Raw genomic sequence first — 16,438 nt, 5'->3', positions numbered from 1 at the left:
ATATATATGATAAAATAATCTAATAAGAGAGCTTCCATATAAATGTCTGGCCAAAAGAAGCCAACTGACTTTCCAGAAAAGAGTGGCAAATCCAGCCTGATTTTCCCTGCAGTTGTGTCTAATACTTGGCTTTCATGTTTTGCACTCTATTAAGGCTTTGATCCTGAATTTAGTCTACTGGTTCCCCCTGTGAAAAGAATCCTGGAGAGTCATGAACCCCTGCATCTTCCCCAGCTGTCCAACCAAACTCTGCATCCCAGATCTTGGACAGAATATGATGCTTGGCCACTTACCCCTGATATTGGCCCAGTGTATTCTGGATTCATTTTTTATGAAGTCCTCTTCTAGCAGTGAATGACTGGCAGAGTTTATTGGGACTAGAGCCTTGAGATAGGTTAGAGAATGCAATGACATACTCACCCATCGACATCACGTAGTCTCGCACAAGGGGGATCCAGAAGACCCCGTCCAAGGTTGCTGTAAAGGGAGTGATAGATGGGAAAATCCGGGCAAAGCCAGTGGCCTCAGTGGCAAAGTTGATGAAGGCACCATAAGAGAAAACACCATGGAGGTGGTTGGCAATGATGTAGTTGTGTTTGGGAGAAAGGTCATGAGTCTTCACCAGCTGTTAGAGGCAGACTGAGTAAGATTTTGGCCAGGCAGAAAGAAGAGAGGCTGTGTAGCCTTAGATCTCATCAGATAGCCTATGTTTCCCTATGGGAGCCCCATATCCCTGCTCACAGGTTTGCCAAAAATTATGATGGTCAGAGAGGCTGACCTGGGTTTGCTACTGAGGGAGAGGTTGCTCTCCATCTGTCTCCCCATCTGCCCATCCATCTTGGGTCTCTGCTCTGCCTTCTATTTCTGGGCCTTGACCTTCACCTCTGGCCACCAAAGCTTTTGAAAACACGAAACTAAGTAGGGAATGAGAGACAGGGCAATAAGAACCAAGGAAACCCAAAGGAAATGTAGTCACTTTTATTGGGAAGTAATCACAGAAATTCTTCCAGAGGTTCCAGTTTCGTACCCAAGCTATACGCCTGCCACCTGAGTAGAGAAGGGAAGGAAAGAGCAGGAGGGGGACTGCTATTACCTCCCCTCTCTCAGAGGTGGAGAGTTCCGTCTGCAGTCCTCAGGCCACAAAACAGGCCTCCTTGTTGCTCATCAGAGCTAGAGGTACTGTCCCTGAATCCAGCCCCCAAGGTACAGGAAGGCCCCTGTTCCTCTTGAGCCAACCAGAAAGGCAATGGGGAAAAATACTGAGGCTGTGCTACTCTGCTCAGAAACGTTAACCTCTTAATTCTTCCCAGGCAGCCTGACAGAGCCCTCTGTCCCTTTTCCCTTCCAGGTTTGCTTTTCTGCTTTTCTTCATCTACCTCCCTCTCCTTGTGGTTCCAGCTTTGGCACAGATAGGAGTGCCATTCTTTCCCCACTTCCTACCTCGGCTGTGTGTGTTCCAATCATAGGCAAGCTAAGCTAAGGCAAGCACAGCCACAGCCCAGAACTCGGTGAACACCAGAAAGTAGGGTATGAGGAGAATGGGAATCGCTCCTGAGGAGACATAATGGGTTCATGCTCTTCAGTTCCTTTCAAGTTTCAGCATGCCTCTCATCCTGAACTGTATTTCCACATGAAGGATCAGGCAAGGTGGATGTGGGATTCTTCTCTCCTCTTTTGTACCCTTTGCCTTGTTCTGCTCTGATCCTGGCTGACCTCTGAGCCCTTGCATCTGGGTCCCCTTGATGGCTGAGATCTTAATGGGGAAAAATGCAGAACTACTAAATTCTCAGAGGAGGCCTTCGGCTGGGACCAAAAGACAGCACTGTCCAGCAAATGGAAATAAGAGTACATTGGGCTGGTAGCTGATTATCCCCATTTTAGGACCTCAGAAAATTTTTTCTAAAAACTTGACCCTTCTCCCTTCGTTGAGCTGCTAAATCTGAATATTCTGGAGAGGCTTTGCCTATGGTGTACCAAAGGATTGATGCTGAGAATAAAACACAGAATAGAAACTGCTTTACTATGTTCTATTTTGTCCCTTTCAAAATGCTGTAAAAGTTCAGAAGGGGAAAATTTTGTCTCTGTTTGCAAAGGGATACAGCATGCTGTGAAATGCAAACATGATATAGCAGTAGGAATTGAATTCTATTTCTATCTATTTACTTTTTTGTGGTGCTGGGAATTGAGCCAAGAACCTTGTGCACGTTAGGCAAGGGCTCTACCATTGAGCTATCTTCCACTTTTAAATCTTCATTCATGAAAAAGAGGGGCTAAGTACACATATCATGAATTTAAAAAGCTTAGCAAACCAAGACCTGTCATGTAAAGGTACAATATCCCAATGATAAATGTAACTGTAGTGTATACCTGAAATGTACCAATAAACTCAATGAGGAAAAAAAAAATAAAAAAGCTTAGGCAATGACTTCTTTGAAAAGGTGCCATATCATGGTAGATGAACATTTCAGAGAAGGGAGTGAAACTCAAGGATTACCTACCACCAGCAGGATGGCCTCTTGTGTTTGAAATATAGAAAGGAAAAGACTGAACGAGAGGACATTGCTTTTAAAAGTCATCTTATGGAGCACATTAGAAGAAACCTTAGGAGCAGCTGGTAAAAAATTTTTCCCACACGGTATGTTGTCTCTTAGTTCTGTTGATGGTTTCTTTTGCAGTGCAGAAGCTTTTTAATAAGATGAGATCCCAGTTGTTGATTCTTTCTGCTAGTTCCCATGCTACTGAGGATTTGTTCCTAAAATCTTTTCCTATGCCAACGTCTTCAAGAGTTCTGCCTAACTTATCTTCCAGAAGGTTTAGTGTTTCTGTTTTAATATTTAGAACTTTAATCCACTTGGATTTTAATTTAGTGCATGGTGAAAGATAAGGGTCCAGTTTTAATCTTTGACAGGTTGAAATCCAGTTTTTCCAACACCATTTATTAAAGAGGCTATCTTTCCTCCACTGAGGATGGTCCTCAGACAAAGGACTATTATCTAGAATATATTAAAAACTCAAAACAATCAGCCCCCCCAAATATAAAGACCCAATTCAAAAATGGGCATCTGAAATGAACAGACATTTCTCAGACAAAGAAGTAAAAACAGCAAGTAAATATATGAAAAAATGTTCCACATCACTGGTCATTCGAGAGATGCAGATGAAAACAACACTGAGATTCTACCTCACCCCACAAAGAATGGTTGCTATCAAGAAATCACACAATAACAAATGTTGGCGGGGTTGGGGGGAGAAAGGAACCCTTCTCCATTGTTGGTGGGAGTGCAGACAGGTGCAACCACTATGAAAATTAATATAGAGATACCTCAAAGAGCTGGGACTGGAGGTTCCATTTGACACAGCCATCCCTCTGCTGAGTATCTTTCCAAAGGAACTAAAAGAATCATATCACAGTGATATATGTGCACCTATGTTTATAGTGGCACAGTTTGTAATAGCTAAAACTTGGAAACAGCCCATTTGCCCATCAGTTTGAAACTGGATAAAGAAGATGTGGATTTTCTATAAAATGGAATACTACTCAGCCATAAAGAATGAGAAAATAGATTCATTCATAGGAAAATGGATACATATTGAGGATATACTCCTAAGTGAAATAAATAAGTCACACATGTGTAAATACGGAATAGTTTCTCTGGTGTGAATAAACTGTAATAGTACATAAGATCCTAATGAAATTGACTGACATTGTGAAAAGGGAAGAAAAGGGCTAAAGGTGTAGGGAAAGTGGGAAGGGTAGGAGAAAGGTAATAACAGAAAAGAAAAAAATGTGAGAAAATGAAAAGATGGAAATAAAGCATTTGTAAATAGGGAGGGGAGGAGGGGTGAAGGGAGGGCAGGGACAAGGGGAAAAAATGAGAACCAAGACCTGTCATGTAAAGGTACAAGATCCCAATAATGAATATAACTGTACTGTATACCTAAAATGTACCTATAAACTCAATGAGGAAAATAAATAAATAAATAAATTTGACAATTTTAGATTCCAAATATAAGTGACATCATGTGGTACTTGTCTTTTTGTGCCTGGCTTATTTCACTTAGCATAATATCCTCCAGGCTCATCCATGTTGTTGCAAATGAAAGGGTTTCCTAATTTTTAATGGCTGAATAATAACGTGTGTGTGTGTGTGTGTGTGTCTGTATTTCTGTGCGGGGTCACATTTTCTTCATCTGTCAATATCTTGACTATGTGAATAATGCTACAATGAAGATTAAAGTGCAGATATCTCCTCAAGATACTGATTTCATTACCTTTGGAACCTCCATATGTTTTCCATAATGGCTGCATCATTTTACATTCCCATAAATGGTATACAAGGTTTTTTTTTCCCACATTCTAGCTAGTGCTTATTATCTCTTGACTTTTTTATAATAGCCATCCTAACAGTTATATGGTGACATCTCACCATGGTTTTGATTTGCATTTCCCCGGTGACTATTAATATTGGAAATCGTTTTATAAATCTACTGGTTCTTGGTACATATTCTTTGGAAAAATGTCTATCCAGGTATTTTGCCCATTTGCAAAATTGGGATATTTGTTTTTGTTTTGTTATTGAGTTATAAAATTTTTAAAATATTTTGGAGATAAACTTATTAGATATATGGTTTGCAAATCATTTCTTCTGTTTTGTAGGCTGCATTATCATTTTTGAGTGTTTCATTTGGTATGCATATGCTTTTTAGTTTCATGTACTCCCACCTGCTTATTTTTGCTTTTGTTGCCATGGCCCCCAGAAAAAGTCACTGCCAAGGTCAATGTCAAATTTACCCCAGATTTTCTTTTAAAAAGTTAATGGTTTTATGTCTTATAATTAAGCCTTTAATCCACTGTGGGTTCATTTTTATATCATATAAGGATTCAATTTTATTATTTTGCATGCTTATCCACTTTGACACTATTTATTAAAGAGACTAGCATTTCTCCATTGTGTACTCTTGGTGCCCCTGTCTAAGATTAGTTGATATATATGTGGAATTATTTTGGGGCTCTCTATTCTATTCCATCGGTCTAGGCATCTGCTTCTATGCCAGTACCATGCTGTTTTGGTTACTGTAGTATTGTAATACCATTTGAAATTAAGAAGTGCGATGTACCCAGTTTTGTTCTTGCCAAAGATTGCTTTAGCTATTCAGGGCCTTTTTAGTATATACATTTTAGCATTGGTTTTTCTGTTTTTATTAAGTATATCACTGAAATTTTGATAGGCATTGAATCTATAGATCATTTTGAATAGTATGGAGAGTTTAATATTAATTCTTCCGGTCCATGAATACTGAGTTTCTTTCTATTTAGTTGTGTCATCTTCAGCTGTTTTCATCATCTTATAGTTTTTGGTGTACAGATCTTTTACCTCCTAAGTTAAATTTATTCCTAAGTATATTAGGTTTTTTGATGCTATTTTAAGTAGGAATATTTGCTTTTGGGGGGGAGTAGTTCCTCATTAGTGTATAGAAATGCAGATGATTTTCCTATTGATTTTTTAATCTTGTCACTTTACTGAATTTGTCTATTAGTCTTAAAAGGTTTTGGTGGAGAATTTAGTTTTTTTGTTTTGTTTTGGTGTGTGTGTGTGTATGGTACCAGGGATCGAACTTGGGCAGGCAGCAGAATCACTGAGCCAAATTCCCGGCCCAGAGTTTAGGGTTTTAAAAATATATAATCACGTTATCTGCTGACAGAGAAAAGTTAACTTGTTTCTTCCAACTGAGATGTTTTTTGTTTCTTTTTCTTCTGCTTGCTCTTGCTAGGACTTCCAGTACCATACTGAATAGAAATTGTGAGAACGGGTGCTGTTGTCTCGTTCCTAATTAGAGGAAAAGCTTTTAGATTTTCACCAGAGTATGATGTTAGGTGGGTTTTTCATATATTTATGGTCTTTACCATACTGAAATATATATTTCTTCTATACCTAATTTGGTGAGAATGTTTTTTCTTGAGTGGATGTTGAATTTTGTCAAATGTTTGCTTTTGCACCAGGACTGGTGGTACATGTCTGTAATCCCAGCTACTTGGGAGGTTGAGGCAGGAGGATCACAAATTCAAACCCAGCCTGGGAAACTTAATGACTTAGCAAAAACATATCTCAAGATAAAAAAAATCAATAAATAAGTTGAAACAGTTGGAGGTGTAGGTCAGTCCAGAGGCTATGAGTTCAATCCTCAGTACTGCAAAAATCTCATTTATGCATCTATTGAGATAACCTTATGATTTTTATCCTGCATTGTGTTAAGGTTGCATATCACATTTATTCATTTGCATATGGTGAACCATCCTTACTTCCCAGGGACAAATCCCTCTTGATGAAGGTGAATACAATTTTTGATATGCTGTTGGATTTAGTTCACTAGCATTTTATTGAAGAACTTCACTTCTATACTCATCAGGTATATGGGCCCATAATTTTCTTTTCTTGACTTAGATATTAGGATAATGCTGGTCTTGTAAAAATGAGTTTGGACGTGTTCCTTCCCCTTTAGTTTTTTGGAAGAATTTAAGAAATGTCAATATTCTTCTTTAAATGTTTTGTAAAATTTAGTTATGAAGCCATTTAGTTCTAGGCATTAATTTGTTGGATAATTTTTATTGCTGTTTCAATAACTTTATACATTATTGGTCCATTCAGATTTTCCATTTCTTCATGGTTCTTTCTTGTTAGGTCGTATGGGTCCATTTCTTCTAGGTTATCCAGTTTGTTGGCATGTGATTGTTCATTGTAGTCTCTCATGATCTGAATTTCTGTGGTATCAGTAGTGATTTTTTTTACTTTATTTATTTTATTTGATAGTCCTTCTTTCTTGATCTAGCTAACAGTTTCTCAACTTTGTTTGTCTTTTCAATGTGTCCCCTCTTGTGTTTATTGATCATTTCTACTGTTTTTGCAGTCTATTTCATTTATTTCTGCTTCTAATTATTATTTCCTTCTTTATGCTAACTTTGAATTTAGTTTGTGCTTTTTCTAGTTCCTTGAGACATAAAATTAGGTTGTTTATTTAAGATTTTTTTTAGGTATTCATCAGCATAAATGTTTTTCTGGATTTATTCATAAATATTTCATTTGGGCGGTACTTAAATTTTTTAAATTTCTATTTTCAGTTCCTTTATTTTTACATTGTTCCATTATTCTAACTATTCTTTCCTCAACTTTCTGCTTATCAAAGTTTTCTCAGCCTTCAGGGCTCAGCTGAAATGACATTTTCTTCATGATATTTGCACTAATAGCCTGGGCAGAATTAAGAGTTTCCTCCTCTGCACACTGCCAGCACATTATTCATACTTCTGTCTCTCTTTTGTCTTGTTTGCTTGTGTTATTGGTATTTCATATGCCTGGCCTGCTCCCTATTAGACAGTAAATGTCTTGAAAACAGCTGTTAGCACAGTGCCAAGCTCAGGGAGATGGCTCATGATAAATATTTGTTACTTTGAATTGCACTACAGGGAGAAGTTCAATTTCAAAATTTTCCAAGTTTTAGGTTAATAGGAAGACCAATGCCCTATTTCAAACAAAGAAAGGCCTTCTGAGGTTATAGGCTGTTCTTGTATGTATAGAGATAACCAGTTATTTCCAGTATAAGCTGAATACGTACATACACACACACAGGCAGTCTTACTCTGTATATTAGGCTGGCTTTCAACTCACTATGTAGTCCAAGCTGGGCTTGAACTTGTGATCTTCCTGCCTCAGCTTGGCTCAGTACTTTATTCTTATGGGTGCAAACATTACATTTCAAGACACACCCTAAATTTGATTGTTGGCGATATCTTCCGACTCTAGTCAGTTGGCTCAGTGCTTTAATAAATCCAACAACATGCCTGGCTTGTCAAAGAGGAATTTCTGTGGCTTTGTGAATTCTTATTGGAACTAAATGAATTATAAATGTCAGAACTTGTAGGAGTAAAATTACATTTGATAAGTCAACACACATTGACCTATCTCATATGAAATCTCTGTGCTAAAAGTAAGGGAGAGTGTTGGGGACTGGAAAGAAGAGGATTAAGGGAGTAAATATGGAAACAATAAAAATAATGCAAACACGATTCCTGATGCTATGTATTGAGCTATTTATTTAGCATTTATTATGAAACAGCACTGGTCAACACTTAATGTGTATTATATCATTTAATCCTCTGGCAGCCTTGATAGGTAGAAAATGTTATCGCCATTTTAAAGATGAAGGAACTAAGATTCAAAGAGGTCATGTATCTACTCCAAGCTTTGGAATAAAAGTAGGCAGCATTTGAGACTTTGTATGTGTCAAGAGCTATTTTAAGTACTTTATAGTATTAGTTTGCATTAATGCATGCAGGAAACAGGGTGCCTGACTTCTAGAAACTCTAATCTTCATGTGAAAGGTAATATTTAAAGCTGAATTTCAGAAGAAGGCTAAGATTTTGACTAACAACTTGGTGGGGGAACTTTCCTTCCAAGTACAAGGAAGAGCTTGAACAAAAGCCTGGGGATGGTGGAGTCCACAGCCTATGAGTAACACCAAAACCTCTAAAACCACAAGGAGCATGGGATAACATAAAAAAGGAGATGAAGCAGGAAAGAAAGCTGGGAAGATTAGACCTGATGCTAAAGGGAATGAGAAGTCCATATAGGTTATTAAGCAGAGAAGTGGCATGATTAGATTTGTGTTTCAGGAGGACAATTTAGGATAACTGTGGAAACAGAAGACACTATAGACAGGGAGATCAGCAAAGAGTTTCAGTGACTTTGGTGAGAGGCAATGGGAACCTGAAATAGGTTACTGTTTCTCATTATTCCCCATTTGAAAGATGCCATGGAGTTTTAATTTTCAGCCCAATGTAGTTGGTTGCATGGAGAGATGATAGAGAGGGAGTAGCGAAGGATATCTTAACAGGGCTTGCAGGAATGCTAGGAATACATGAAAGTGTTTCTCTGCTTAATTTTTTAGGACCTTCGTTAGCTTTATTTTTCCTGAAGAGGCAGTGAAATCAGAGTCTAGGTACCTCTTGCGGAAATGACTGTCATGCCTCTGGAGATCCAATGGCAAGTTGCTATGGTTTGAATGTATCCAAATGTCACGTATTGAACACTTAATTTCCAATGCAACAGCATTGGGAGGCGGGGCAAGTTGTTTCACACTGTTAGCGTGGAGTGTGTTCCTGATAACGATGAGTTAGGCTCTCTGTTGTGTGCACTCTCTGTCCTTTGCTTCCACTTTCTGCCATGGAATGATGCAGAAGAAGGCTCTCTCCAGATACTGGCACTTTCACATTGGGCTTCCCAGCCTCCAGAGCCATAAGCTAAATAAACTTCTACTGTTTATAAATTACCTAGTGTGTGGTGTTGTTACAGTAAAAGAAAATAAACTTAGACAGAGGAGGGGTTAGCGCTCCAAGAAATGTCTATTTCTATCATAGAAAGGAAGAAAATTATCATCTCTTAGGATTTCCTCATTTCACTGATCTTCAGAACAGTCTGTAGAGGAAGCATTATGCTCTTGTCCCTTAGGAAATGAAAGACTCACTTTCTCAAGCTCACATAAAAATAAGAGACTTACTTGCACAAGGTCTTTTAGCAAGTAGGTGGCCGAACTAGTCTATCTGACATCTAAGACTATGTTCTACTTTTAGTAGTATCACAAACCAGAGAGAGAGAGGAGGATCACACACAAGAAGTACAAAAGGATATCTCAGAGAAGGAGAAAAGAACAAGAGATCGGCTTAAAGGTCTCTATTGAGAAGAAGAAATCAGCAAGGCCATAATGTAGTGTCCAGCTTGGTCTCCAGAGAAATATAATGATAAGAAGTGGCCCCTATTCTCATAAAGCTATTGGTTAGGAGAGACAAAAGATATAAAGGCTGGTACTGAGCCTCTTCTTACAAAGTACTCTAGACTTGCAGAGGTGGCACAGTCTTGGGCTGTCTAAGAAATGTTGCAGAGAGCTGTTCTCAGTGGTGCCAAGCAGCAAGCAGGCAAGAGGCAGATCTGCGAAGACCATACCTGCCTGACACTAATGTGCTAATGCTTCCCTTTATCCTCCTCCCATCCTCTCACTTGCTGGCCCAGCAGGAAGGCCTGGACCTGAACAACAGCTCTGACTTCCTCTTGGAGAAAACTGGCCTTAAAGCATAAATGTAGATCTTCAAGTGATGCTGCTCTGCAGGTGAACATTTCTGATGCACTTGGTGAGAATGATAAAGTAAAATTCACTATTCACACAGAGTTCACTGCCCAATTTTAAACAAAATGAGTTTTCTGTTGTTTGACAATTGCTATTGCCAATCTATGTGGTGTGGTGCTGCACTGTTTCCCCTGGATAGTGTCCATCATTATGCACCTATTTTACTAAGAAGCTCTATTTCAGTCTTCTAAAGTAGCCTCTGTAACTGTATTTATTTTATAAATAGTATTCTTTATAGCTATTAATCTTATTTACCTTTAAATAATTTCTCAAGTTTAACTTTAAAAAAATACATTGTTCAAACAAGGTGAAGATGGCCTTTCTTAAATTTTTTAAAAAAAATTGTTTTAAAAATGTGTATTGTACACTCTAAGTTCATTCATATATCCTTGCAAAGCATCTTAATCAGACTTACCTTTAATTAGTCAACACAAAAGTTTTGGGCCAGACTATATAATCTTTATGAATTCTGTAGTAAAGCAAATACATTAGTATGTTTGCCTTGAACTTGTAGACTAAACCAGTTATTGTAAAATAACCAGCCTCAACAGTGATAGTTTTAAACTCTGAGGTCATTGTATTACTCTAAAATTTGAAAGAACTACATAAATCTAGTTCAATATTATGCTTTACAGTACAGGTCTTAGTTTTTCCTTTTTCTTATTTCTTTTTCAATGGCAAATTCACAAATACCTTTGGGAAAAAATAAAGACTGCTCTTCTGTGCTCACCATAGAAGGTGGAATTGGGCAGAAGAAGGTGACAACTATTTCTAAAATAGTGGAGTAGTGTATAGTCTCTGACCGTTTCCTGGATTCCGTCCCTAGCTCAGCAAACTAACCATGAGACATATGCTGCTAAGCCACTTGGTAATTCTCATGCCAGTGTATTGACTGGTATATAGAGAGAAGGAAATCTGCAACAAGGAAGAGCTCTTATTTGTAGGGGGGTAGAATATTTGGGATAAAAGCTGGTACACAAGTAGGATACTGCTGACAAATTGCCAGTTATATTACAAATATTATTGGTCTTTCTAATGTAAATGAACATTATTGTCATTCCCAGTTTAAAGTTGGGTTGAGTGGTTAGGCTTTTCTATGATCTTTTTCTAACTTTTCCTCTCTTTGGAAACTATAAGCATCTGAGTTGGCCACCCCCAAATAAGTTTCTAGTTTACATTTTCCCTAACTGTTCTGAAGATTACCTGGCCTGTGTCTTCCCACCCATCCTGATGATTCCAGCCTTTCTCAGTATGTTCTCTTGCTTCACACATGTGCTGATTAATATCTGTCTCTTTAACTGACGTGCTCCTTGATGCTGTTTGAGCTGTTGATTTCTTTGTTGTTGCCTGATAGGTCACTATGTCTTGTCCTTCAAGTAACCTTCACTGGTAATATATGCCCTTGCAATGTCCGCCAGTGGCTGAACACGGGACTGACAGCCCCAGTGTCTGGACTCAGGTCCTGCCCCTCACCAGCTGCCCTGTGCCCTCAAACAGACTTCTACCTCACTTCTCTACTCTACCCTTTGACCTACCTCGCAGGAGTATTGTAAAGATTAATAAATGTTGGGGGCTGGGGATTTAGCTCAGTGGTTCTGCTACCTGCCTTGCAAGCACAAGGTTCCGAGTTCAATCCCCCCTCAAAATTAATAAATGTCGGTACTGTGCATTGAAAAAAATAAAAAAATGTTGCAGAGAAGATATGACTTGAGTAATAACAGAGAAGCTACCTATGAAGAGCCCAGGAAGGGCTGCTGTGGCATATTTCCAGTGGAGGGAATAATCAGAGCAGAGGCGAGAGAATAGGAAGGTTTATTTTCAATTCATTCTGTGATTAGATTGCCTGAAATAGAAGTATCATATAGGGGAAGATTAGGAGGATAAAGTGGGAAGGGGTCAGAGCCAGAGAGGGCAGAATGACCTTGAATGCCCAGGCTAACACATTTATACATCATCAAAAAAGTGGTGGAAAACAAGCAGAAAGTGAAGCAGCAGGAAAGGGGTGCAATCACAAATGTTTTTGAAAGGATCTCTTAGGAGCAGACAGCATAAGTGTGGAGACTAGAGGCTAGAGGATCACCAAAGAGGATAGTGTAAGAGTTGAGGGACATGGTGATATAAGCCAAGAGTTAGATGGAGAGCATTCTCTTGAAGGGAAACAGGCTCTCAAAGACTGTCAGAGCTACTGCCTAAGTATAAGGACCATGAATATTTGTGTTCCACATCTCCCCCTAACCCATATTCTCATTCATCTCTTCTCATGCCTTTCCTCTTTCTTGTCCCTCCCTCTGCCTTTTTCCTCCCACTTTTCCCTATTTTGCCTGTTTCCTCCCCATCACATCCAGTAATGCTCAGCAATCAGTCATGATGTTGAACATCATTCAGGAAGAGGAAAAGCAGTAGCGGAGGCTCTAAGCAAGAGAAAAAATATGAATAAAAGAGGGTGAGAAAGAGAGAGAAGGAAAGAGAGGAGGGGAGAGAGAAAGGAAGGAAGGTGGGAAGGCAGGCAGGCAGGAAGGCAGGAAGGAAGGAAGGAAGGAAGACTGGATTTTCTTTCTTTTACCAGGAATCAAACTCATGACCTTGCAGGCACGGTGCCACTGAGCTAAATCCCCAGTTCAAGACTGGCTTTTCTGTGTAGAGCATTTCCTGTGGATCAGGCTCAGAGGATGGGGCTACTAAAGCTTAGAGAGATTAAATTACTTGTTCAAAGTAACACAGCTAATTGTTATTCAATCCCAATGTACCCCAAAACTCCTGTTCTGTTCACCATACCAGTTTCCCTCTCCTGCCTACTCTGTCCCCCTCAACCTTTCTTTGTCTAATACCCTAATATCTCTCTGTTGTGGCTCTTTATTTCACTTGCCACAATCTTATGTTGTAGTGATTTGTATATTTGTTCAGTACCGACATGTAAAATATGTACAATGATTGAATAAATGATTGATTCATCTCTGTTACTAGATAGTAAAGGGCCTTAATTAACTATTGTAGTCTCAGCAAAGGCATCTCAAGGCCTTATAATTTATTTTTGCCCAAAAACTACTGGAGAACAGATTTCAATGTATTCTATACTGCTGTGGACATCACATCCTGTCAGATGATGTAGCTACCTAGGTAACTTCCAAGGCCCATGATTCTTTTAAATTCTAGCATAATCACTAAAGGAACAAAATCAGGGTGTTTAACATCTAAATGAGTAAAAAAAGACAAATGGAATGATAATCTAAAAGAAGTCAAGACAAATGGCCAACAAACACATGAAAAGATATTCAAGATCAGTAATCATGAGAGAAATGCAAGTCAAAAACCACAATTAAGGTGGGCCTGGTAGTGAAAGACTGTAATACCAGCACTCTAGGAGATTGAGGTAGGAGGATCAAAAGTTCCAGCCTGGCCTGGGCAACTTAGTAACCTAGCAAGACCCTGTATCAAAAAAATAAAAATGAAAAATAAAAAAGGGTTGGGGATGCATCTCAGTGGTAAGGCCTTTAGTTCAATTCCCAGTACCAGACCCCTCCCCACAGAAACACACACACACACACACACACACACACACACACACACACAGTGAGCTATTATTTCACATCCATTAGGATGATTAGAACAATAACAACAGCAGCAAAGCCAAAAAGAAAATGAGTATTGGTGAGGATGTAGAGACAATGGAACCCTTGTGCACTGTTGCTGGCAATGTAAAATAATGTAGCCACCGCAGAAAACAGGTTAGCAACTCCTCAAAAAGTTAAAAGACAGAACTACCATGTGATTCAACAATTCCACTTCTGGGTTTATTTCTAAAAGAATGAAATTGGTGTCTGGACAGTTTTATACACCCATATTTGTAACAGCATTATTCACAATAGCCAAGAGGTGGAAGTGCCCACCAATGGGTAAATGACAAACAATATTTATAGTATCCAAACAAGGTAATATTATTTAACCTTAAAAAGGAAAAGAATTCTGACCATGTGGATGAACCTATAGATGGACAGTGGGTGACAGTTGTCTAACAGTGTGAATTAGTCACCTCCACGAACTGTATACTTGTGTTTTCAATCGATGACACAATGGTGCCATTGTGTGCCCCTAATACTCCTCCAGCTCATCCAGGGTGACTGGAAGCTGATGAGATTTAGTGGGAAGAAGGCATTAGTAGGAGCTAATGCTCGCCTTTTGGGCCTGTTGCATACCTTCTACCCTTTTCCTGCCTGGAGACAATGTCCTTAGAAAGGGAAAATGGAATAGATAAAACAGTACTTGACAAAGAGTTCTTTTTTGGGAGAAAAATAGATCAATTTCAATGAGGAAAACTGCCTCAGGGAACCAGAATAAAATGAGCTTTTGTGTTCAGGGTTATGCTGAGGCCTTCTTCAGTGGGAGAGGTGCCACACCAAAAAAAGAGGCACAGCTCTTCCTCTCTTTCTTTTCATTTTCCCTTTATCTTTCCTTTTTCTGGGGGGATCAAACTAAGGGCCTAGCTAGTACATGTTAGACAAGCATTCCACACTGAGCTGCATCCCTAGCCCACAACACTTCCTCTCTTGACCACTTTTCCCTGTGGTCTGATCCCCTTTTCCCACTCTTTGGGGGACCCAGGGTTGAAATGGTGGCTGCCAACACAATATCAACTCTCTTGGGACATTCCTGTGCCCTTTGCTTTTCTAGCTGACCGCTGAAACTTACTAAATGAGTCTTCCTCAGGAAACTGTGGTAAGACGGAAAGAACAAAAAGCAACTATGAAAGATATAAACAAATAAGTTTACAAAAAATAAAATCACCTCCATGTACCCAATACAGCTAAAGTCAAGCTGCTGATCAGCTCAGCATGATTCTATTTTAATAAAGTGTAGTAAGTCACATTTTAGGGGGCCATGGATACATCTGGCAATCTAATGAAGCCTATGGACCCCTTCTCTGAATAAATATTTTTAAATGCACAAAATAAAATACACAAACATGTAGTGGAAATCCATTATATTAAAAAAATTTATCACAATATGACCCAGTAACAAATGTGCTGCTTGATTTATGTATCAAATAACCAGATATAATGATGGTTTCAATACCTACTGGAATTTTGAAGCAGTTGTGGGAATAAATGATATTTCAAGATGCTTGTAACAACTCTAATATGAAATGAAAATCTTTCCAAGTCTGCTACAAAGTGGGAGGTACTGATAACACCTCTGGGGTTTATTTCCTACATTCATCATTGAAGGAGATGCTACATTTTAACTAGAGATTAGTGAAAGTGGAAAGAGGTATTTCTTTCCATCGAAATTCAGTCCCTCAATTAATCCCGAATTCTTGGTTAAGAGCATCTGCGTTAAGGTTGTCATATAGCCTCCCATGGGTTGGAACCAGAAGTCCCCTACTTGTCCTATCCTTCAGAATGACATTAGTTCTCGTCATCCAGTTTTTCAAGCTTGCCCCTGTAACTGGCCACAAACAAAGCCCTGGTTTCTGGCTGGGAATAGTGTGGAGCCGTCAGCCAGCCTATCTGCCCAGAACCGATGACTGCTCTTCCCTGAGTCCACCAAACAAATAGCCCTTTCTCCAAATTCTAATGAGTAACCGAGACAGCCCTCTAATTTCCCAGATTTCTCTCACTATAATCCGACACTAGAAAACCACCTTGTACCTACCTAGTAACACCAATTCTATAAACCATCACCACTTTTGACTGTCCTGTCCCTGAATGTGAGTATTTTCAGCCAGTTCATAGGGAACAGCTCCTGAGAAGGCTGGGATAATCTTTAAAGCAAAACAACCACAGCCTCACTTTTGGCCTTGGTGCCCCTGCCCCAGTCCTTCCTATTGGGAGGGGGTAGATAATCACTTTGGGGCCTTTCTCATCTAGGGATACCTGAGGTCTTTCTTGGCCTATTCCCATGTGTTCTCCAGCCCTTGGAGTTTACTCACCTAAAAATATATAGACTGGAATCCACTGCATAACACAGAATGTTTGGAGGCCTTCTTGAAAATCAAATCGGGAGAAGATTGTGGCCATGGTGTTATTCTGCTATGGCAAGAAGCCAAACCAGGAGCTCTAAACCTCTTAAGCTGGGTTGGTTACAAATCTTTTATATAATCTCTTACCACTGGGTCTGGTTAGCTGCTGGGATTTTGTCAGGCTTGGCCAAACCTTTCCTCCAGTCCTTCCTACTCACAGCCCTGCCCTAACTCCTATACATGCATCAGGTTTTGGGGCAGCCTATCTCATCTGGGGCATGGTTTACCCAGTATGTTTCCTTTCTCCAT

General features: G+C 39.3%; 1 protein-coding gene across 1 annotated transcript in view; it reads right to left on the bottom strand.

Moving 5' to 3' along the window:
- Nucleotides 1-16,187, bottom strand: part of Dgat2l6 (diacylglycerol O-acyltransferase 2 like 6) — a 20,602-nt gene extending 4,415 nt beyond the window's left edge. The window contains 4 exon segments of the mRNA XM_010632219.1: nucleotides 421-625; nucleotides 977-1,047; nucleotides 1,441-1,551; nucleotides 16,100-16,187. Coding sequence (XP_010630521.1) covers nucleotides 421-625; nucleotides 977-1,047; nucleotides 1,441-1,551; nucleotides 16,100-16,187 — 475 coding nt within the window.
- Nucleotides 16,188-16,438: the final 251 nt, after the last annotated feature.

The sequence above is a fragment of the Fukomys damarensis genome, unplaced genomic scaffold (assembly GCF_012274545.1).
Source record: "Fukomys damarensis isolate Sample0158 unplaced genomic scaffold, DMR_v1.0_HiC HiC_scaffold_39, whole genome shotgun sequence".
NCBI classification, from domain to species: domain Eukaryota; kingdom Metazoa; phylum Chordata; class Mammalia; order Rodentia; family Bathyergidae; genus Fukomys; species Fukomys damarensis.
Note: the sequence above shows the minus strand (reverse complement) of the source record. Positions and strands in the feature narration are given on the sequence as shown.